Source organism: Ambystoma mexicanum, chromosome 7q, assembly GCF_040938575.1.
Source record: "Ambystoma mexicanum isolate Mex_15411 chromosome 7q, UKY_AmexF1_1, whole genome shotgun sequence".
Lineage (NCBI taxonomy): Eukaryota > Metazoa > Chordata > Amphibia > Caudata > Ambystomatidae > Ambystoma > Ambystoma mexicanum.
In genome coordinates this window covers 304,740,763-304,763,230 of record NC_090941.1, presented here as the reverse complement: position 1 = coordinate 304,763,230, position 22,468 = coordinate 304,740,763, and the positions used below count along the sequence as shown (strand labels likewise).

The 22,468-nt window shown below is 44.8% G+C and overlaps 1 protein-coding gene across 1 annotated transcript in view; it reads left to right on the top strand.

Annotated features, from left to right (window-relative positions):
- The window catches only part of CLN5 (CLN5 intracellular trafficking protein), a 199,612-nt gene that overhangs the window by 22,962 nt on the left and 154,182 nt on the right, over positions 1–22,468 (top strand). Inside the window, exon 2 of the mRNA XM_069639382.1 lies at positions 17,675–17,849. Coding sequence (XP_069495483.1) covers positions 17,675–17,849 — 175 coding nt within the window. The remainder of the gene's footprint in view (positions 1–17,674; positions 17,850–22,468) is intronic.

Below are 22,468 nucleotides of genomic sequence, written 5' to 3'. Positions count from 1 at the left end.
AGAAGAACCGGCCCTGCCATACTCTGAGTCCAGCGCCTCACCGGAAGAAGCAACTTCATTCCAGTCCCGGTCAGCGCCTCTGTGGGAGTCAGGTGAGCGTTACAACTGATTTTACTTGACACACAATGCCTTTCAGGGAGGAATTGCCCTCATTTGATGGTGTTCATCGTGAAGATAGATGGGCATGGCTGTTTTACTGGTACCAAACTGTCTAATGATGAAAGATGGAAATAGCACCGGGGCAAAGTAATTTTAAACACAGAACCTATTCTCTTTCAGCTGGAAGTTTTGAGCTGGCAGCATAGCAGCGCTGAGCCAGGCTGCTTTTAAATTCTTCTCTTGGGTGCACATGAAGAAAATTAATGCAGCCATTCTCTGCGTGTTCTATGTCCATCTCGCCCCATATGTGCTCAGATTGAGACAGCGCAGCGATTATTTTTGTAACTGCAAAAACGCAGTTTTGATGATGCAGGGGAATATGTGCTCAGCAGACACAACACAGCCATTATTCTTGTAACTACTGAAAATGCAGTTTGGTGGTGCAGGGGAGTTCTGCTGGGCTGGTAAATGTACCCCACAGAATCCCCCTCCCCCTGATTTCCCTGGACTTCTTGTTGAGGGAGAGTAGGGCAAAGTGGGATTCATCGGGTGGAGTTCTTCTTTCATCAGGGAGTGGTACGCCAAGATCTCCTTCTCTCTTTCGTTGGAGAGTGTGGAGCGACACCCCTTTCCTTCCTTCCCTTTCCAGGGCCCCAGGGAGGTCCTCATCAGTCTAGGATGGAATGGAATTAGTACTCTAATAGTAGATAGATAAAAACAGATTTTAGAATCTTTCACTTACTGTCTTCCCGGAAGGTTGACATCAGTGGAACATGGCATACATGTATAATTATCAGGGGTCTTTGAACAATATCAGAAAACACATTACTCAACAAGGCAACAACATGATTGAACTTTCGCACCATGGATTTGTTACACATTTTTGCAATAACAATGAAGAGAAGAACTCCCTGTTAGATAAACATACCTATGGACCTACCTATTCCCTTCTGTTTTTTCTTTTTTCTCATTCTCCAGATGTCTCCTCTACTTGATTTTCCTTTGGCTCCTCAATCAGCGGCGAAGTGTGTCTGTGGTGACAACTCTTTAACTGATTAATGTGGACCCATTTCTCTTCTGACAGCTCTCCTTTGGGGATGCGGATTTTGTAGGTGACGGTGAAAAATTTTGTCTACAATTTCAAAGGGATCGTGCCAGGAGGGGTGACATTTCTGCTCCTTAGTCTGGTTCCTCTGAAAATTGTACAAGTAAACCCTGTCTGCTACTTGGTATTTCTTTTTTGGTTGTTTTTAAGTCCTATTGAGTTTGCATCCCCTCTGCCGATTTTCTCCAGATTCCGCTGAGCGTACGCAAAAGCACGCTGAAGGTGTTTTTTTAGATTCTCAACATATTCATGTGTTGTGGAGGCGTTTATCAGTGTATGCTCTTGTGTTTTATAGAGCAAATGCTGAGGTAGCACCATCCTTCGTCCAGTCATTAGCTCAAATGAAGACATTTTGGTCACAGAAGATGGTGTAGATCTGATGGCCATCAGGACAAGTGATAATCGGATGTCCCAACTTGGCCCAGAATCTGCCACAAACTTTTTTAAAATGCTCACAATGGTTTTATTGTACCTCTCAACTCCCCCACTAGAGAATTGGTGATATGCAATATGAAGTTTCCTTTTTACCCCAAGTATCTCCCACATCTTTCTCATCACTTCGCTGGTGAAGTGACTTCCTCGAGCTGACTCAATCCTTTGGGGAAGGCCAAAACGCGAGAAGATGTGGTTGATCATCAGGGCTGCTGCTGTTTCTGCCTTGCAATTTGGGGCCGGGAGACATGTTACCCATTTGGTGAGCAAGCATGTTACTGTTAACATGTACTTGTTCCCCCTAGAGGAGCGAATCACGGGCCCGATGAAATCTTCTTGTAAATTTGACCAAGGCAGTATCACACCCCTCTTGTGGAGGGGAGCTCGGTGTGTGAGTCAATTTGGCTGAAATTGGGCACACACAAGACACCCCTTCAAATATTGGTCGAGGTCATGCCCCATGTGTGGCCAGTATGCAACCTCCTGCAAGATTTCTAGAGTAGTATAAAACCCCCGATGACCGGTGGTGGCCGCGTCATTGGGCATGACTTAGCATCAGGCTTAGGAATGAGGTAGGTACCACCCACTGGTCACATCCAGAGATGGATCTCCTTACCAACAAACCGTCTTCGATTCAGAAAATTTTGGGACACTTCATCAACACCCTGAGGTCCTCTTTCCCAATGTAATCGGTTTCTGCCAGAGGAAAGTTCACAGGGTCCTCAATGTGTTGGTAAAATTTACCAATAATCGGATCCCTTTTTTGTGCCATGATTAAATCAGCATCTGGGGTCTCCTTACTCCACTGAGCAGTTGAGAGTTCATTGTGAGCATTTGTCTGGGACCTGGTGACAGCAGTGACCTGGATTTCCCCCAACAGGGACTCGATCTCGAGGAGATCCCCCTGGGTGGCTCAGATTTTAGCCAACTGATCAGCCAGGTCGTTTCCAGTTTTGTCTTGCCCCTCTATTCTGGAATGACCCTTAATCTTTTTCCAGTAGATGGTCATCCCATTAGAGGTGACCAGATAATCAATATTTTGTATGAACTTGCCATGTTCAAGTGGTTTGTTATTAGCACACAACATGCCTCTGGTTCTCCAATTGATCAGGTGCTCCACAACCCCGTTCTGGACATAATCTGAATCTGTGATTATGACCAGTTCGTGGAGTCGGTGTTGCACAGCAGTGAGGATGGCCTGGTAAACTGCCATCAAATCTGCCACCTGACTACTGCAGGGACCAATTCTGTATCCAGCAAAGGATTCCCGGGCATCATTCACCGAGGCATTCCCTATGCAAGCCACCAGTTCCTTTTCCCCGTTGTTAACATGGTAGGAGCACCCATCCACATAAACCGTGGGCATCCCATCACACTTGTCTTCTTCATAGACTTTGTGTGGGGAATTCAGTTACGCCTCCATGTTGTCTTGGGTTTTGAGACTTTCGTCCTCGAGACAGTTTTCTCTGGCACAATCATGCAAGTCAGCCAGACCTTGCGCGAGGGGACTCTTCTTGTTTTGGCCATATCTGACCTCCACAGGAAAGCCTTGTATGGACAGAACCCAGGAGGTAATTCTGGAATTACTTACATTTGCTGCCCGGTTTCTGTCACTTTGGAGGTATTGCAAAGGCTGGTCTGGAGTCTCCACTATGATGTGCTCCCCCTGGATGAACAGGCTGTCATTTTTCAATGCCCACATCGTTGCCAGGAGTGCCTTCTCACAATCGTTGAATTTTTCCTCCACAGAGGATAAAGTCTTACTTGCATAGGAGATGACTTTATTGACCTTGTCATGCTTTTGGTATAATACTGCTGTCAAGCATTTATTCGAGAACCCCGTCTCCAAGAAGAACTCCTTGTTTTTGACAGGGTAAACTAGACAAGGTGCTTGTGAGAGACTTCTTTTGAGTTGTTTTACTGCCTCGGCTTGTTCTGGACCCCACTCCCACTTGAACCCCCCCTCAACAGATGGACCAGGTGTCTTGTGACCTCTGCGTAATCCTTAATGAACTTCTGTAACGGTCACCTGGTATCCACGGGGACGCCACCCAATCTGGCTGGACTGCTTCTGACCTTGGACCCACTCCCTTGGACTCTTGTTTGGCTGAGGACCAGGTATGAAAACACAGGAGTTTAGGTTTTAGCTTATTGTCTCTTTTAGCCCGGAGCCCACCTCCCTTGTGGACCCAACAACCCCTTGCTCCTCACCTTGTTTTTTGGTATGGTACACTCTCCGTCTTGCTGTTCTGTGCAGGGGTGCATTGTGGATGGGTGTGTCGCAACCTAGTTGCTTCACTGGTGCGGGCCCCTCAGAGTCCAGACCTGCTGTGACTCAGTTCGTCAGGTAAGTTTGCTGTTTTGGTAGCTTGTCCTTTATTTGTAATTGCCCCTATTAATGTCTTTCCTTCTTTCTTAGGTGCGGAAGGAGTTCTGGTAATGCCGTGCTGCCTGGGGCTGTGCACGAGATGGTAAGTGAAGGCTGGGAGCGCTGCACTATGTGCTTTTCTTGTGCTAACCTGTTTGTTGTCTCTTTCTTGCAGGCTGCCGTGATGTTCCGGACTGTATGTTGCCGAGAAGATGGAGAGCAGTGAGTAAAGTGTTGCTTGAACCGCCTTCTAGCACTTATGCGTGTTAATCGGCCTTGTCTTTCTTCTTGCAGGTCGTTGAAAGGGCCGGAATGGACGTGGACCAAAAGCAAGTCAAATTCAGCTAAGCGTGTGCCTTTTGGTTGTTTTTTCAATGTTGAAGACTAAACACTTACTAATGCTGCTTCTCTGCTCTTCCAAGGTTGCGGCTTCCAAAAGAGAGTGAGCGTTCGCCGAGATGCTGCATGTTCGGGATTCTGGAGCGGATGACAGAAGCAGGGCTCGCTTATAGGTAAGCGAATACTAACGGTGTTCTTGGTCTTGCAGGTATCGGGCCCGGAATGCAGAGGAAGATCCGACAGACTGCGATGAGCGTCACGCTGCGACCAGCAGAGTAACGCAAAGCGTGTTCTCCAGCTTGGGCGTGGCTTATATAGCCTGCAGGTATCCCAGGTGCCCCCAGGCCTGACCACACCCTGAATGCTAGACCGCATGGCGCAGGTCTGGAACTGAGCCATGCAGGGGATTCCATGTTGTGAAAATGCTATTGTGACTTCCAGTTCTCAAATTTCCCATAAGAGCCTGGCGCCAAAGGCACCAGGACTGACTCCAAGAGAGTCTTGGGGGACATAATGGGGCCCTTGGAGCCATGATCGAAGACCGTGGTGCAGCCCAGGTGGCCTGACTGCAAAGGCCAGGGGCAGGGGTCATGACAACTTCCTAGTGTAATTTGTCAGTCCAAGAAGGCTTCTTAGCTCACGCAGAGCTGTGAGGTCTTTCAGTTTTAGTAGTGCTTCCACTTTCTTCACCTGGGGACAGAGACCCTTGGGGGTTATTTCATGTCCCAAGAAGTTGACACAGGTCCTACACCACTGTGCCTTCTGGAAGGACAGTTTTGCTCTGGTAATCCTCAACTGGGTCAGAACATAGCGGATTTCCGCTATGTGTTCCTCCACAGTTGAGCTTTTAATCAAGACATCATCCACATAGGCCAGGTTACCCCTTTCATCCAAGTCGGGCATGGCCTTGTGGAGGAAGATATTGAATTAATTCCTGGAGTTTACGTATCCGAAGGGAGCCCGAGTCCATGTGTACTGGTCTTCCCTACTGACGAGCACGGTCCAGTATCCATTTGTCAGGTCAATGGCAGTGTACACCTTTTACTCCTGGATCTGGGCCAGCCCTTGGTCAATGTAGGGAAGAAGCCATCGAGACATGTGAACCCATTTGTTCAGCTCCCTAAGGTTTGTACAAAGTCTCCATTGGCCATTTGGTTTTAAAATCCCCAGCACCGGATTATTAAAGGTGCTGTGGACTGAACAAATTATCTCACAGGTTTTTGATAATTTCTGTCAGGGACTCCATAGACGCGGTAGGCAAGCGATATTGCTTCACAAATACAGGAGTCTTCCTAGGGTCCGTGGGAATTGAGATAGTATGTATCTTGGTGCGACCACAGTCGTACGAGTCCACAGCAAAGATATCTTGAAAATCTAAGAACATCTGTTTCAACTTTTGCTTTTGATCCTCAGTCTCACAGGCATCAGCGAGGGTGATCCACTCTTCAACCATCTGCCTGAAGTCTAGAAAGACTTCAGATTTTGCGATCTCAGCGGCCTCCTCCAGTTGTGTGGAGAGGTCTCTGGTTATGGTGTTGACCTGGACAGGAGGTTTCAGGTAGGAGAGGCAGTCATTGTGGACCTGGAAGATCACCTCATCCTTCCTGATGTCACAGGTCCCATCTTTCCTTCCCTCCCCGTAAGGGCAGGAAGAGTACAACAGGATATTCCCCCCTTGCCGGGTGAAGATCCTTTCTGGCGGTATGTCATCGTCATTGTCATTGTCATAGCAGTCATTGGTGATTGGTCCTATCAGTTAATTTCCTAAATCCATTGGAAAAATGCTGGTTATCAGCCGCCATTCCAATAATGGTGCCTGCGCCCAGAGTGATACTCCTGAGATTGCTGTTATCCACCACTATTGGAACGGTGTTGTGTTCTACATTAACTAATGGTGTTGGCTTTAACCCCAACCCCTGCTGTTGGAGATGGGCATTGAGGTGTACATATGCATCTGGATTTTGTAGTTTCTGTCCACTTTTAATTTTTCAGTCAAGTGGGAATTGTCGGGTCTGTCCTGGGATGGTGACCTCCTCTCCAATTTGAACTTCATACGCATACGGCAGCAATTGAGCAGACCAAAATGGTTTTCAGAATCATCAAAGCCCATGGGATTGCCCCCCAGTCGGAACCAGGCCTTGTAATTTATAAGGTCCAAATTAATTGCAAACCGATTGAGAATGTCACTGCCTAAATAGAATGCAGCAGGGACATCTCGCACGACCCAACAATTATGCTCTATGCTTTTATCACAAATGGAAATTTTGAGCATACACCTGCTAGGCAGGAGATGTTTGGAATTGGGAGTTTCCAGGCTCATTTCCCACTTATCAATCAATTTAAATGTGGGAATGTTTGGATCTTTTGGGAGTTTCCTGAACAGTGCTTCGCTGATGACGCTCTTACCATTATTCAGGCACACTCTGGTGAGAACAGACTGCCTCCCCTCATTTAACTGAATAGGGAGGAACAGCTGTTCTCTTACTGTCTGAATGGCACCTAAACTTTAAGGTGGTTTTTCATCACTTTTGACTATAGGATTTGGATTTTCAGATTGGGAATTGGTATCAATTTCAAAGTATCTCCTTCCTATGTGGAATGCCACTTTAAACTCGAAGGAAGGTTGATTTTCAGGAATGGAGAGGAGTTCCCATCACCAGTTTGTTGTCCTACAGCAATTACTATAATGTCAGGTATTTGACTATTTTAGAAATGAAACTCAATTTGATCAGATTTTTGTTCAACCATGTTGCGTGTGCCATTTAAACTAACATGGGTGACACTTTGTTTAAATTTTATTGGCCGGTTAGTCTGAGTCCAGAGGACCTTATTTACACAGTCTATCAGGGGAGACAACCTCCCGGAGGTAATTACCTAATAGACATGGGGTCCCCTCTGGAGTCACGACTATAACCGGGTGCTTCACCTTATGTCACCCAATTTTAATTTCCAGATCTGCAGTCCCCTCGACGGGAATTTCGGGGGAAAAGGGGTGTGGGAGGGATCTGGTGTCTCTCCCCCCTTCCTGAATTTAGCTGCTCAAAGGCCCTTTTGGACAGATGAGTGGCTTGGGATTCAGTGTCTACCTTCTTTCTCCTCCAATGGGCAAAGATAATGGGCATTTTGGGCAGTCAATTTCTTTATTTTGGACTCCGACACGGTGGGGTTTTGGACAGTTTTCTGTGTCGTAGTCTTGGAATCTGTAAGAAAAATTTGGCATCCAGAAATAGGTGGGATTTCGGAAACCTCTTTTTCCCTTGCCTCTGTGCTGCCCCCCCCCCCCCCTTCACCTAGTGGAAGTCACTAGAACCAGTTTGTGGGGAGATTCCCTCCATCAATATTTTGTTCTCTGGATGACAATTCTGAGGTTCAGGGATGGGCGATTCTGAATCAGTCCCCACACCTACCCAGTCTAAGTTCTGGTCTCTTGGGAGCCATTTTTCTTTGGAAGGAATTCCCCCATCACTGAAGGAGAAGCTTTTCTTCCCAGAATCCTCCAAGGATTCTTCCCCTACAAACTGGAGGACACCGACTTCCTCCACAAAATGGGTCTTTTTGATTTCTTGGTTTCTCCTACCCACCCTCTGTTCCCTGGGTTGCAGATTTTCGGGGGCAAGAGATTTTAGTTCTGGTTTCGGGGTGTCCAGGGGCTTTTCACAGGTGAGGAAGGAAGCTTCCTCTAGGGCTTTGCACCCCCCTTCCTTCCGTGCCTCTTCCTCTGGAACCGGTGGGTTGTCGGGGTTCTCTCCCCGTCATTTTTCCGGGGTACCAGACCCTTGGTTTGAGGGGTTCTGAGCCGCCATGTTCATCTGAGGGTTCTGCTGAGCCCTCAACATGCGACTCAGATCCTGAGTGATGTTCTGGACCTGGCGCTCCAGTTGGGACACCCGATCCGACTGGTACTGGGGACTTTAATCAAACCTAGGTTGTTCTCGGGAAGGGTAACTATCCCTTCTCCCGGAGTACCCTGGGTATTGGGGATTCCCTTGGTAACCCTCCACCCTTGGCCTCTCCCGGATTGGGTGGTCTGGACTCCTAAGAGTGGGGAGAGAAAGGAAGGTTGTCCTGCAGGTTGGGGTTTGGAAGGTACTGGGGGAAGAAACTTAACCCAGGATTTGGAGGATTACTGCCCTTCTGAGGGAAGTTAGGAGGGAAGTTTCCTGGGGCAGTACTCACCTGGTTGGACCCCCCTTGGGCTGGGGGAGTCCATAGGTACCCCAAGATAGATCTATTGCCCTAATACCTGGGCTGATATAATTAGCAGAGTTAGAGGTCACATTGGTGGGTTACCTTCCTGACTACCACCTGCTGCTGATTGATCAGAAGACCTTCTTTGCCTCTGATTAGGCTGGTTTTGAGAAGGTGTGTTTTAGGCCCCCCCATTTCTGGGTGCAAAATGGGGGCAACCTTCACCTCCGCCACCTTAGCAGCAGCGGGGGTGTTGGTTGGTTTGGGGTTTTTTGTTTGGTTTTTACTTTCTGCAGGTTTTTGGACCTCATAGATCTGGGTAGCCTGCTCTATTATCCAGTCCAGGGTCCTGTTGTCGTGAAAATCCCTTACCCGCTGTGTCATATATTTTGGGAGCATGTGAAAATAGGTGGTTATAAATTCTCGACTATTTGTGGGTACCCACCTGGTAGTTTGCGCAAAGGTGTGTTTTAGCTCCTGCACAAACTCTCTTGGTGCCTGATCCTCTCCGCACTGCAGATTATAGGCCGGTTTGCGAGCATCCTGGGGGTTTCTGTGGGCGGAAAAGTGCTTCAAGATGGCCGCCTTCTAAATGGACCACCTGGAATGGTTTTGGTCTTCCAATCCAGCAAAGAAGCTGGAGTACTCCGGAGAGAATGTCCATTTGGCATAGTCTATGCAATTCTGGCTATTGTTGATGTTAAGAGTCTATCATCTGTTCATATAGCTCCAGATGCTCCCAGACAGAATATTTTGCCTTTTTGTGACATAGGGTCATGAAATTCCTAATAGCCTTAATCTGCCTAATGGGGTTTTTCACCAGAGCTTTCTTTTTGTTTATTAGCCTTCTTTTGCCGCTTCACCTGAGTTCATTCGCCCTCAGACTCAGAGCTGCTAATGTCTGAGGTCCCCTCGTTATCTTCTATGCGCTCCCCTGATTCTTTGAGCTTGTGAGTTGCTCTCAGAATGGTGGGGCCTAGTTTCTTCTCCCCTGTTGTGCCTTGGGCTCTCTGGGTCACTCTCCTTGAACTCCCTCTTTCGCACAGGAGAGTGGTCTTCTGACTCCTCTCTGCTTCCAGGGTTGGTGGAGAATCCCTCCCACTGCCCTGATTGGGTGGAGGTTTTTAGAATGCTCTTTTGGGGCCTCAATTCACGCTCTTTTTGTTCTGCAAAGCGAACCAAATTGTCCCATTTTGGAATCTGTACAGGGACGCCCGTCCATCAATCTCTGATGGGCGGTGGCCTACTTGTTCAATCATGCTGGACCGACTAGAGTCTGGCTGCCTCATGATTCCCGGTACTTGTGAACCGGTGGACATGAAGTTGGCAGTACTTGGTACATACAAGGTGGTAGATGGTTTTGAGGCCCTTGGTACAGAGGGCATCACATGGAGATCAGGGGTGGCCCTGTCCCTCTCTACTAGTTTGGGGTTCCTCAAGTTTGGATTCAGCCTAGCATACTCTTTTTCTAACAGCTCAAGTTTCTCCCTCTCCGCCCCTATTTCCTGACAATAGGCTAAGGCCTGAGCCTTTTCTCTGCTATCAGGGCTTGACTTGCCTCTATTACCTGCTCTTGAGCTGCCACCTGCTTGTGGAGTCAATTGTTCTCCTTGCAGATGGCTTCATTGTCTTTTTGTGCTGCCTGTATGGCCTGGGAACACTGAGACCATTTGTGTTGCAGGAGATCCATCTCCTGATTTTGTGCATTTTTTGCTTGGGTGTTCTCTTCTAGAGCATCTTCTACTCGTCTGAGATCAGTCTTTGCTAAATTGGAATGCACAGAAGTTATGTTGTGGAGATTCTGTCTCAGCAAAGATGCACGCAAGTGAATCTCTCTTGTGACACTCTTTGTCAAAAGGGGTATCCTCCTCATGTCCTGGAAAGCGAGTGAGGCAGCGACAGAGACAAAGTGGCGGCAGGACCTCATCTGATGTAACAATTGTGAAAAACACTAGACGGTTTTGTTGGGAAGGAAACGATCCTTGCCCTCCCCCTTTGCGTCACTCCAGGTGAATAATGTATGTAGTAGCAAAGGGGGGAGGCACAGCCACCCCCCACCTGCTTATGTCATACACAAACCCATAGCGAACAACACATAGAATACAACCCTAGCCTTGTAGTAAGACACCATTTTGAATCAGCCACAACGCCATTTTTTGCTAGGCTAGAAAATCCATCTATCTCTGTAGAAATGCAGCTCTCCCATCCCCAGCGCCTCGCACAAGCAGCCTAAACCATTGCCTCCCCCTCCCAGCTCCGTGCGAGCCCTGTTCTCATGGAAGCCCAGCCATGCCTTGTTACAATACCGCAGTATAATTTCCGAAAGAATGTGCTCTGCAGAGAGCGTGAGAGAGTGACAACTGATAAGCCTATTCATCTCCACTAAACTGCCTGTGTCTTCTCAACCCCCACCCGGCCAGGTCCCCAGGCCAGAGCCCACCAGCTCTGACCCCCCCCCACTTCCTTTCATGCTGATACCCATCTGACCCTCCCGCACCTCGATCACTCCAGGACCCCCTCCAGAGCCCTAATCTCGTGTAGCAGTATATTTTCCCAAAAGCAACGCACGTCCACCTATATTACTAGGACCCAAAAAGGGCAGATGGTAGATGAAAACCTTTGGGGTGGGCACCTGGGTGTGAGGATTGTGATATCATAGAGAACCCAAAGTGTAGAGGTTGGAATGCCAATATTTTAGCTCATTTGACCTAAGTACCCCTATTCATACACGATTTTATGTGTGCCATTATTTTTGCCTTATCAGTTCCTGTTGTTTAGTTTAGTTTACTTAGATAGATATGTTGCTCCCTCGCCCTGATTAACACATCAAAGAGGTATGAGGGAAATTACATTTACTCCTGTCCAGTGAGTATCAACTCTCAAGGAATAGGTGATTAACCTTTAACAAAATACACAGACTCATTGACAGCACTCTAATTCAGGGAAGAACACCAAACTTTCAAAAGCTCACGGAAACGCCAGCCTCAATAAACAGAACACTAATAGTCACTAGGAGAATTCAACCTACTGACACTCTGAACCATTGTCATAAATATTCTTTTTTTATTATTTACAAAATTGCAGAATACAATCAAATACAGTTGTGGAAGACAAATAAATTCAATGATTTGCCAGCTAGTACATACTCAACTAACAGAAAAGGAACGGGTGCATATAAAAATCTAAATAAACCAGGAAGTGAATAATTCCTTCCTTTTTACACAAGGCTCAAGGGAGATGACTAATGTAGCCTTGTTATTGAAAGACAGATTTCAATCAACAAAACACTTATACAACTCGCAATTAATCCACACACAGTCCAAATAATACATACCCACTCATCCCAACATGTTTCATTCCACACACACACTATTCATACCATATAATCAAGGGAAATTCATCAGGGGAACCTTTTGTCTGGGGAACATGTACAATATACAACACAACTCAAACCACAACAAATAATGGCTTAGTTTGTAGCTTGTCGGCGGAGTCTACAGCTTGTTAATGTACTGAAAAACCGTCCACACTTTAATGCAGCCCCAAAGTTTACTGCATTGAACGAGAAGGTAATGGTTGTTCTAACCTGAAAAAAAATGGGACAACAGTATAACTACACCTTATGTCCATAAGAATTAATTCTTATTCACAATCGGTTATTCAAAGGTGAACGTCTGTTGTATATCAATTTTAAACCACTCAATACGTTTTTAATACGACAACATCAGCTGACTTGGGACATAAAACACCCTCCGCTGCCACACTTGCTATATTGCATGGTTAATATAAAGATGCGGAGAATAGAATGGAAGCAGTGTCTAGGTTTATTTATGCACAATACTATTCAGTAATCAGATTCGACATCTAAAAACTCTGGCCATAACAAACCCCACTCTCCTATAACCTACACATTCCATAATACGACCTGGTCGGAAATGGCACTGTGTTGAGTGGCGAATCCGCTATGCAACTGAAGGTCAGAACAACAACAACCATGGGCGGGTACTCACGTCGAGGGACATGAAAATAAATGCAGGTGCAATTTTCGCCACTCTCGAGGGAAGAAAAGCAAACAGATACACGACTTGAAGGTGGTGTAGTTTTTCGTGGCCATTGACAATAATGCTGGCAACTATCTCGCTATTACTGCATTGGTTACAGAGGGAAAAAAAGAGAGAACAGAAGAAAAATCTTCTGTCATAGCTGGTAACTTGTTAGGTTTATGAAATCAGTCATGAATTCTAAAATCACCTCAAGTGTCTCCCCAATGTTCTTGTTTACAGGCAGTGATAGCACGTATATTCTTAGCAGCGACCGTAGGAGCTGTACGACATCTATCAAGCTGTCAGACATGCAAAATCAAGGAGACAAACGGACGTAGTCAGTTCCAAATCATATAATCACATCAGTCTCAGCGCACGTGCAGTCATAACTCATAAATCACCTGTAGTGAGTACAACACGTATAACCCATCTGTGTGACTCAGGCTACAATATTACGTGTTAGCAGTACACCGGTCTTTGTTCCACAGTGAACTGCACCCGAGGTTGGTAATACGAAGAATACGTAGCTGCAAAGTTTGCTCACAGAGGATGCCTGTCAGAGGGACTTACAAAACGGCATTTTATTAATAAAATCGCGAGGGCACTCAAAGACCGTCTTATCTATCGCGGGACACGGCTTACCATTAGGGCATTGTTACAACCACCAAGCTGTTCGTCTCGTCCTGGCAGCTGTACAAATCAGCACTGTTGACGTCGAGCGACCGCCTCCTTCCTCTAGTCAAAGAAGTGGCTAACGGACAGGGTGTCAGCGACAAGCTTTTAAACCCCCATCCAACAGGGAGTGGTTAAATTGGACCCCGGCAGCAGCCAATAACCATTAGACTGCAGCTGTAATTCCAATGTGTTCCCGCCGGACAGCGTTGTAAATGTGGACGCCGCCCATAGCAGCAATACACCCACTACGTGTGTGTCTTTTTATGTCGGATTGGCTTGTTATTGTGCCAGATGGAACTGTAATTTGTAAATAGGGGCTCGTTGGGCCAAGTCATTCAAATTAAAGTACTGTATATTGCAAATCATACACATTGACATCCTGCAATTTGCAGTTTAATTGCTAACGTTAGTAAACGGAACAAAACTGAAAAGTGCTATACTTTACAAATTAATTCTAAACATTGATAGGGGGGACAACAATCGATTGGGTCGTGCAGAGCCATTGTTGATTTCTGACAAAAGCTCTGAACAAAAAGTCTAGGCATTGAAACTAGAACATGTCGCCATGTCAGAACAAAACCCATGGATCGTTATCAGTTTCCTTACACCCAGATTGTATACAGATGTGGTTTGTCTCTTAGGAAACTGCTAGAGTCAGACTGCCCAGTCCAGTTTATCATTTAGCCCGTTAGAACTTGTCTTCGTAATATAAATCAATCTTTGCTCTTTATTCAGTAGCCGTTGTTTATCTCTGTTATTATATGAGCTCGGATTAAGTTTCCATATGCCTGTCCACCGCAAATCGTCCACTGTGTGTAAAAATTCGACCCAATGGTCAACCAATGGGGCATTCTGGGTCCAGTTGCGAATGCAACTTCTATGTTCACCAATACGGATCTTGATCCTCCTCTCTGTTTACCGATGTAGAGTTTACCCCATGGGCACCAAATACCGTAAATGACCATGCTTGAATTACAGTTGGTCAAACTATTTTTTTTCCAAGCAAATCAATCACATTGCTTTTGCAGGTCGAACTACAACTCACGCAATTACCACACGGAAAATGGCCAGTCAGTTTTGGCAAGCCCCACTGTTCAGGGAGTGTCATTTGCTTAGCAAGAGTCTTACTAATGTTGTTTTTAGTAATGTTCTCTTTTAAATTAGCAGTCCTTTTAAATGCTATAACCGGTCTTTCAAGTGGTGTCATACCGTGAGACAAAATATTCCAATTCTTCACCACAATTTTCTTGATTGAGTTGCAAAGGTGACTAAAGGTATTGACAAACACCAATTTGTCATTTTTGTCTTCTTTAGATTTTGTTTGGTATTCCAATAATGCATCTCGATTGTTATTCACCTTCTTAAGGGCAGTCTCCATGAGTTTCTTTGGGTAACCTCTCTGTTGTAACCGTTCACTCAACATGGCCTCTTCTAACTGAAAGTCCATTTTGTGGGTGCTGTTACGTTTCAGTAGTAAAATCTCTATGAGTGGGAGATTGTCTCTGACATGTCGCGGGTGGAAACTTGTCTAGTGTAAAAGCAAGTTCTTATCTGTGATTTATAATATGGCTTAACACTGAGAGTTTTCTTCTGGCGTTCGGTGGTGATGGCAATATCTAAAAAATGGAGCTCCTAGGTGCTGCTGGTATTTGTAAATTTTAGACCCATTTTGTGTATTGACCCATTTACAAAATTGGTCTAATTCAATTGCAGTACCTTTCCAAATGACGAAAATATCATCTATATATCGTCTCCATGTTCTAATCTTGCTCGAGAATGGGTTCTGGTTGCCAAGAATTGTATTGGTTTCAAATTGTTCCATATACAGATTGGCAACGCTTGGAGCTAATGTAGCTGCCATAGCTGTGCCCTGGATCTGCCTATAAAAATTTCCATCAAAATGGAAGTAACTCTCCATAAGCGCCATCTCCGCACACCACAGCACAAAAGACATGGGGGTGGTTGATGTAGGATATTCGTGGAGAAGTCTTTCCTCAAGCATAGCTAACAAGGCTCTTTGTGGGATACTCGTATAGAGTGCCACCACATCGAGTCCTACCAAAATCTCAGAATCATAGCTGAATCCTTCTACTTCTTTAATAATCTGATTGTGTCCTGAACATACAACCTCATTTTCCGTACCAAAGGTTGTAGGAAGAAGTCGACAAAACATGATAGAGGCTCCAAAACAGAATTGACACCGGAAACAATTGGTCTGCCGGGGGGTTTCTCAAGGCATTTGTGTATTTTTGGTAATGTGTAGAACTGCGGAATCTGGGGGATATCTGCACACAGAAAATCAGCTTCTTTAGGAGAGATCCAAACACGTTGTCTGGCTGTGATGACTTTAAGCTTTATCATCTCCTGTAATCTTCCTGTCAGGTCACTGGGCAATGGTTCTGAACAGTCGAGATCGACCAATTGTCTATTACATTCTAAAACGTATGCTGTACGATCTTGTAAGACTATTGCCCCACCTTTATCTGCCTTGCGTATTACGATGGTTTCATTCGCAAGGAGACTACCCATTGCCATTTTTTCGCAATTATTAGTCTTACAAAAAACGATTTCTCTCTTGCTGATTTTTCAAGAGATGCTAAATCTCTCAGTACCTTGTTATGAAAAACCTGAGCTTCTGCAGTTCTTTCATTTATTGGTATGCAAAATGACGATTTCTTATGTAAACCTGAGTCAGTGTCTTGGGCGTCCTGTTCTTTGTCTTGGAAAAAATGGTTTCAGGTGGATCTTCCTCATAAATTAAAAAAATTCTTGTCTGAATTGGAACTCGTTATGTTGATTTGAGGGCACAAAGCCCATTCCCTTTTCAAACATTTGTAGTTCATCTTTGGTTGGTGTGTAAGCAGATAGGTTCACCATAAGGCTTGCATGCTCCTGGTGATACATGCTTCTGGTTCCCATGCCTCCGGGCCTTGTTCTAAAAAAGGCTGCTGAGTACCATTACCTCTTTTACCACGATTGCCCCGATTACCGTTGTTTCTTCCACCGTAGTTGTTTCTCTTTCCCTGTTGGCCACGATTGGACCCACTGCGATTGGAGCCTGGATCACTGCTGCGCCCATCGCTTGAAAAAAGAGGTATTCCGAAAGGTTACTCGCTTCTTTCTTGCATCAGGCACTCCATTCTGTGGGTCATCAGGTTTATAATCATCCTGAGTATAGCGAAACGCCTTCTGATGGGTGAAATTCTGTAGATCTTTATTAATTCTCCTAACCCCATCTCTTAACGTGTCTTCCTTAAATGCATTCATTTCTAAAAGCAATGCATCGACTTGTTTTCTATACAGCTCCAATGGGGTGGCATTCTGTATTTCTTCTTCCAGAGCTACTTGCCCTGACCTTCACACCGCGGAGATGAGCCCAGCTGACCCACATGTGCCAAGAGCGACTGCTCGACAGCGGGCAATTAGCATCTTGTATTCCATAGAATATCAACTGTTCTATATGCCCCTCTCCAAACCAATGCAAGAATGTGTACACTATGCATGTCGTCATCAGTGATGCTGTGTTTCCTTTTAATGTGCTGCCCGTGTACTGGTTGGGCAGAGCGCTCTCGGGCAGCAGAGTTCTTTGCTGGCAATTCTTATGATTATATTTGCAAGTCATCTCCTGGTCTCATTCTCCTGACTGGGAGTCTACCTTAGTTTTGCATATTATTGGGACACATGTTTTGTGGGTGCCTTCAGTTTTCAGCTAAAAACATGCACCTGTGATATTTGGGTCACTGTTCGTCTTTATATGGCTAACGTGGCTCTGCAACAGCCCCCCCCCTATCCTTTGTTACCTGATGTCGTTGTTCACCACGCTTTCTTGGGTGAATGTGTCTACCATATATTTGTTGGCATGACGAGGATGCAGCTGATACTGCTCACTGATTACTTGGCAGTCTTTTTAACTTGCATCTGAGTTTGGATATCAGTATATGTGTGATAAGACAATTTTGTATGTATTGACTTTGGGCATGTGCTGTACAGGTACAGACAGGTATTATCTTGATGTTATGCTATGTATATTTCTATGCTGTGATTAATTAAACAAAAATAAAAAAGTAGCAGCCATTGGGGTCTTGCCTGGTCATTGCTACAGTAATACTAGGCTTGGGTTCAACACTGCCAACCCAAGTGATCTGTTCAAATATTGCTCTCAGGTACAGAACCTCTATTCTCTCCCTTGTGGAGTTTTCTTTTTTTAAGTATCTTTGAAGGGAAGTTGGTAGGGGGATGTGTGTTGCCACTTGAACTTTCATCATAGTGTGGCAAGAAAATATTGCTGTACACCTTTGATTGCAGGAAACTAGTTCCCACACCTACAAATGCCTGTTACAAATAAACTTGTAACTAAAAACATTTTTTTAAACTTATTTGTTGGATGAATCCATAACTCATTCTTTTTTTCCCTATTGGAAACAGACGGTTTCAAAACCGCCCAAAAACAGATCCATACTGTCAAGCGCAATACACTTTCTGCCCTTCTGGCTACCCCGATGGGCAGATTCCCGCCATGAAGGACGAGGATGCCATTGAGGTCTTCAGGCTCCAGACCCCTGTTTGGGAATTCAAGTACGGAGATCTGTTGGGGCATTTTGTACGTATTACCTTTATTTGTTTTGCTGTATACCAAATTATGTGACTTTCAGAATCACAGCAGACATATTAGATTTTATATATAGGAATTCTACATAAGTTGTCAAAACTGGTCAAATAAATTCTGTCATCATGAAACGGCCATGTTTGTGTTAAATTGGGGGAGATATTTACAGTTGATAATTAAAAATGAAATGTGCTTTGCATTTGCCATGTTGGCACCTACCCACTTACCTTGCCAAATGATATTACTGCAGGATCACTATTGACTGTTGTAAATAGCGATTCATGTACATGATACTGGGAGTGAGGGCTGCCCTATTTAATATACTTGCTGATATTAAGGCCCAACACCTCCTAGCTTACTGGCACTTATAGAATAGATATATTTGCACCTTTCTAATACCATGTAGATATTTCCAAAGCTGGTACGGCTGGAGGGCTTTTGGGATAGAGTTTAATGTCATTGTAAGCTGTCATCCTTGTTGTATATATATATTTGTGATGTAGGAGTAACTGGTTGTCTTTTATTTCCTCATAAATGTGCATGTTACAAACTTTCCATAAAGCAATTACTCTCAGGATATAAAAATGAGTTCTCCAATTTCTAGAAATCATGATGAAAGTTTCTGTTCAGTGCTTTTTTCACAAAGAAAAGTATATTTTTTCATTTAATTCTTTATTGTCTTTGGTTTATATCAAACCTTTACAATTGCACAAAACGTTTTCAAACCACAACTTAATGCTTAAAATGTCCAAACTTAAAATACATAAAAGAATAAAAGCTATACTTTAGTGACCTTTTTTTAACTGAACTCCCATTTCTTTAAACATGTAATCACTGCAATTATTAGGGATACAGAGCCTCCAATATACTGAAAGTATACTGTGGTTTTGTCTGAAGAGGCCTTTACACATCTTGAAAGTGACCGACACTGGTTTTTTTCATGAACAGGAATTCCTGCATCACTAATCCGTTCCATTCCTTTGGTAGCTGCGTACGTGTGTACTTACATTTCATGATTTTTTTGTTGATCTCTTTTGGCCTTTGTCGTCTATTGGGTGAACCCCAGTTGAGAAGCCTACTGTACTCTGCTTCTATCTGTAATACGAAAATCGGTCAGACAGAAGAAAAGGAACAGTTCAGCACAGTTAATCATACTTACCCTGGAAAGGCCGGCACATTCTAAAAATGGAAAATATGTATTTTTCATCTGATTGGAATATCCATTTGAACAAAGTGGCCTATAATTCTGAAACAATGTGTGCCTTTGCATTGGTGAAGTCCAGCCAGTGGATCAATTCAGGAGACTGTACAATAGTATAAATTAGGTTTCCAAGAGGTAGCTAGACCTCAGAAATAGGAACCAATTGTGTCCATTGAGTGACGGTTGAGATCAGCTGCTAGAGATTACAAACAGTAGTTCTCTCATTGAATCTGTTTGTCTGATAAATCTTGTGGAGCCCAGTTACTTTGTTCCAAGGTGCCTAGTAGGAATGAGTAAATAATGAGCAAGCCAGTCTGTGGAATGCTTGGGGGTGGGGGGGTTAAGACAATTGGCTCATGTAGAGGAAAAAATGTAAGCTTCAAGTAGTGAAAAAATCACATATAACCAATTTAGTAGGTATTATTTGGAATAACCATGATCACAAAAGACAACTCCAGTATTTGTGACCCTATAGGGGGGCTTTTTGTTGGACTGATGTATTGCACAGAGAGGACCGCTTAGCTGTAGACTTATGTGTCAGATGACCTGGGTTTCCGTATTACAATTGCACCCCTTCAGAAAAAGAATTGTGAATGCCACTTGCCATGACTGGGCATGGCAGACAGCATGTACATGATTTCCTGGGAAATTCATTTTATAGGGCATGAAGCATCTCCCGCTGCATGAAAATTCAATGGGGGGTGTAGATACTTGTGGATTTGTTCCCCGTTTTAACAAAAGGAGGCGGTAGCAGGCGTTCTGCCCCACCCCACCCAGTTCTGTGTAACTAATCAAAGAAAATCAAACGGCTTGTGATTTATAAGCTGAGACCATGTCTCCACCAGTAAATTATGATCCGCTCCCACCTCGGCCATCACTGAAATTAGCCCCTTTGTGTTTTTTTCTGGGGGTCATTTTAATTTAAATCCTACATTCCATAGAGGGGGCCATGTTAGTTTGTGCTTGAAAGCAAAAGGTCTCCTCCATGCAATTTTGAACTTTTCCACCATGTAGTGGAAAAGGAAAGAGTAAGACAAACACAACATCTCCTAGGGTGAGATTAGTTGCCAATGGTAATCTTTCCGGTCTGATGGCCACCAGTAGAGGAGTTAGGCAGGGATGCATTTTGGCTCCCTGCCTATTTAACCTGTACATTTCAGATCTGGGTGAAGCTCTAATTCTCTGTGCCCTTGTATCCCCTAAAATTGGGAACCAACCTTTGATTTGGCTGGCATATGCTGATGATGTGGTGCTTGTCGATCACACCCCAATAGGTCTGCAGCGTCTAATAGAGGGGTTTGAGCGTTATGCAGCCATTAATGATTTAACAATCAATCCCTCAAAGACTAGTATTTTATGCTTCTCAAATGCCGGGAAAAACATTCCCAAATACAAAAGGATGTTAAACAGGCTTGTCATTCCAGTAAAGCTGGAGATTAAATATCTTGGTTTCATTATTTTTGCTAACCCCTCAGTCTTGAAAGTAACGGCATGCCTGGAATTAGTGATTGACCAGCTGATGTGCCAGATGAGAATACTGCTGTATGGACTGGACTCAAATTTCCAGGCATGAGAGGTTTACTGGGAGAGAATGGAGGGGAGAGTATGGAAGAGGGTGTTAAACTTACCACAGTCACTCCGGGTTTCCAGTATAAGATATGAGCTAGGCCTGTCATCTTTGTCAGCACTGTTGGAGCAGAGGATTCCCTCAATCTTTCGCTCTATCATGGCGCCTAAGAGAGGCTCGCTCTATGAAGATGTGACAGTCCATATGAGCCAGGGAAAGTCTCTTGAATTGATGAAATTGAAAGAGATTGCTATGAATTGCTTGAGTCTGCTGGATAAAACACCTGAGGATCTGGTGGGAAACCCTGAAAATGTTAAACGAGCACTCCTTGATCGGGACTGGATTAAAACAATTGATAAGGTCTGAGACTTGAAATTGGCTCGTTCCTTGATAAATCCAGGGGTTCTCTTCTGGGGTATTTGATCAAATTCCCAGATCCTAGGGACAGATCTAATTTACTGAGGTTCCGCCTTAGCGCCATTCAGACAGATGAGGTGAAGGCTGCTAGAGATAATTCAGGCACAGAGGATGGTCTGTGTCCAATGTGTGGAGCTCGGAAGGTTCAAACTCTCAGGCATATCGTAACTGATTAGATTTCCCTCTGATTTTTTCTGTGGCAAAGTATAGTTTCCGACTTCTGCTTTTTGGGAACAGACCTCCTCTGGTCATAATAATAAAATAACCATGGGGGTACTAAACCTGCTGAAATGTGCTTGCCTGCTTTAGCTGATGTGCATGGTAGAAGGACACCTGTCGCATCTTGGGTGTCCTTGTTCTTTTCCGTGTTCTGTTTTCCCTTTCCCTCCTTTGATTGATTGATTGATTTATTGATTTATAGAGCGCTTTACACCAAGGCGCTGTACAGTGGAACAAAATTATACATAATAACAACAACAATGTAACAGATGAAGCAAAATTATATCATGAATCATTCGATAAAACAGTGACAAGAGCAATTGACTGAAGGGGAGAGGAAATAGGGAGTGGGATTAGGCAGGTGGGGGAGGGCGTGGTGGAAAGTTAGAAGAGGGAAATTGAAGAGAGAGAAAGGAGGGTAGGAGAGGGGAGAGGAAAATCAAGGGGAAGAGAGAGGGGGGAGGGGGAAGCAGAGAGGGTAGAGGGGGAGGTTTCAGGGAGGAGAATGGAGAAGGAGGTATTTAAGGGAAGTGCGGAAAGAGGGGAAGGACGTAGAGGAGCGGATAGTGAGAGGGAGTGAGTTCCAGTGTAGGGGTGCAAGGAGTTGGAAGGAGCGGAAACGGGAGGAAGCACAGGGGGATGGAGGTAAGGTGAGAAGGAAGTGGTCAGCAGAGCGAAGGGATCGCGAGGGGGAGTAGAAGGAGAGAAGGGAGGAGAGATGAGGAGCAAGACCATGGAGGGATTTAAAGACAAGGCAGAGAAAGTAAACTTTTAGCTGTGAGTGAAATGGTAGCCAGCCAAGGTAAGAGAGCGAGGTAGAGATGGAGTCACGGGAGGTGAGGAGACAAAGGGTGCGAACAGCAGAGTGGTAGATGGATTTAAGGGGGGCAAGATGAGATGCTGGTTTACCAAAGAGAAGAGAGGAGCAATAGAAGAGGCAAGAAAAGATGAGAGAGGAGATTAGGAGTTTGGTAGCGTGGAAAGTGAGAGAGGGACGGATTTTGCGAATATTGTAGAGGTGGTATCGACAAGTGCGAGAGGTGAGTGAAATGTGCTGGGAGAAGGAAAAAGAGGAGTCAAAGAGAACTCCTAAGTTCGAGCTTGGGAAGAGATGGGGAGATTGAAGGGAGGAAAATGAATGAAAGGGGGAGGAGAGTGAGGGGGAAGAGAGTTGGAGGGGAAGAAACAGACTTCAGTTTTATCAGTGTT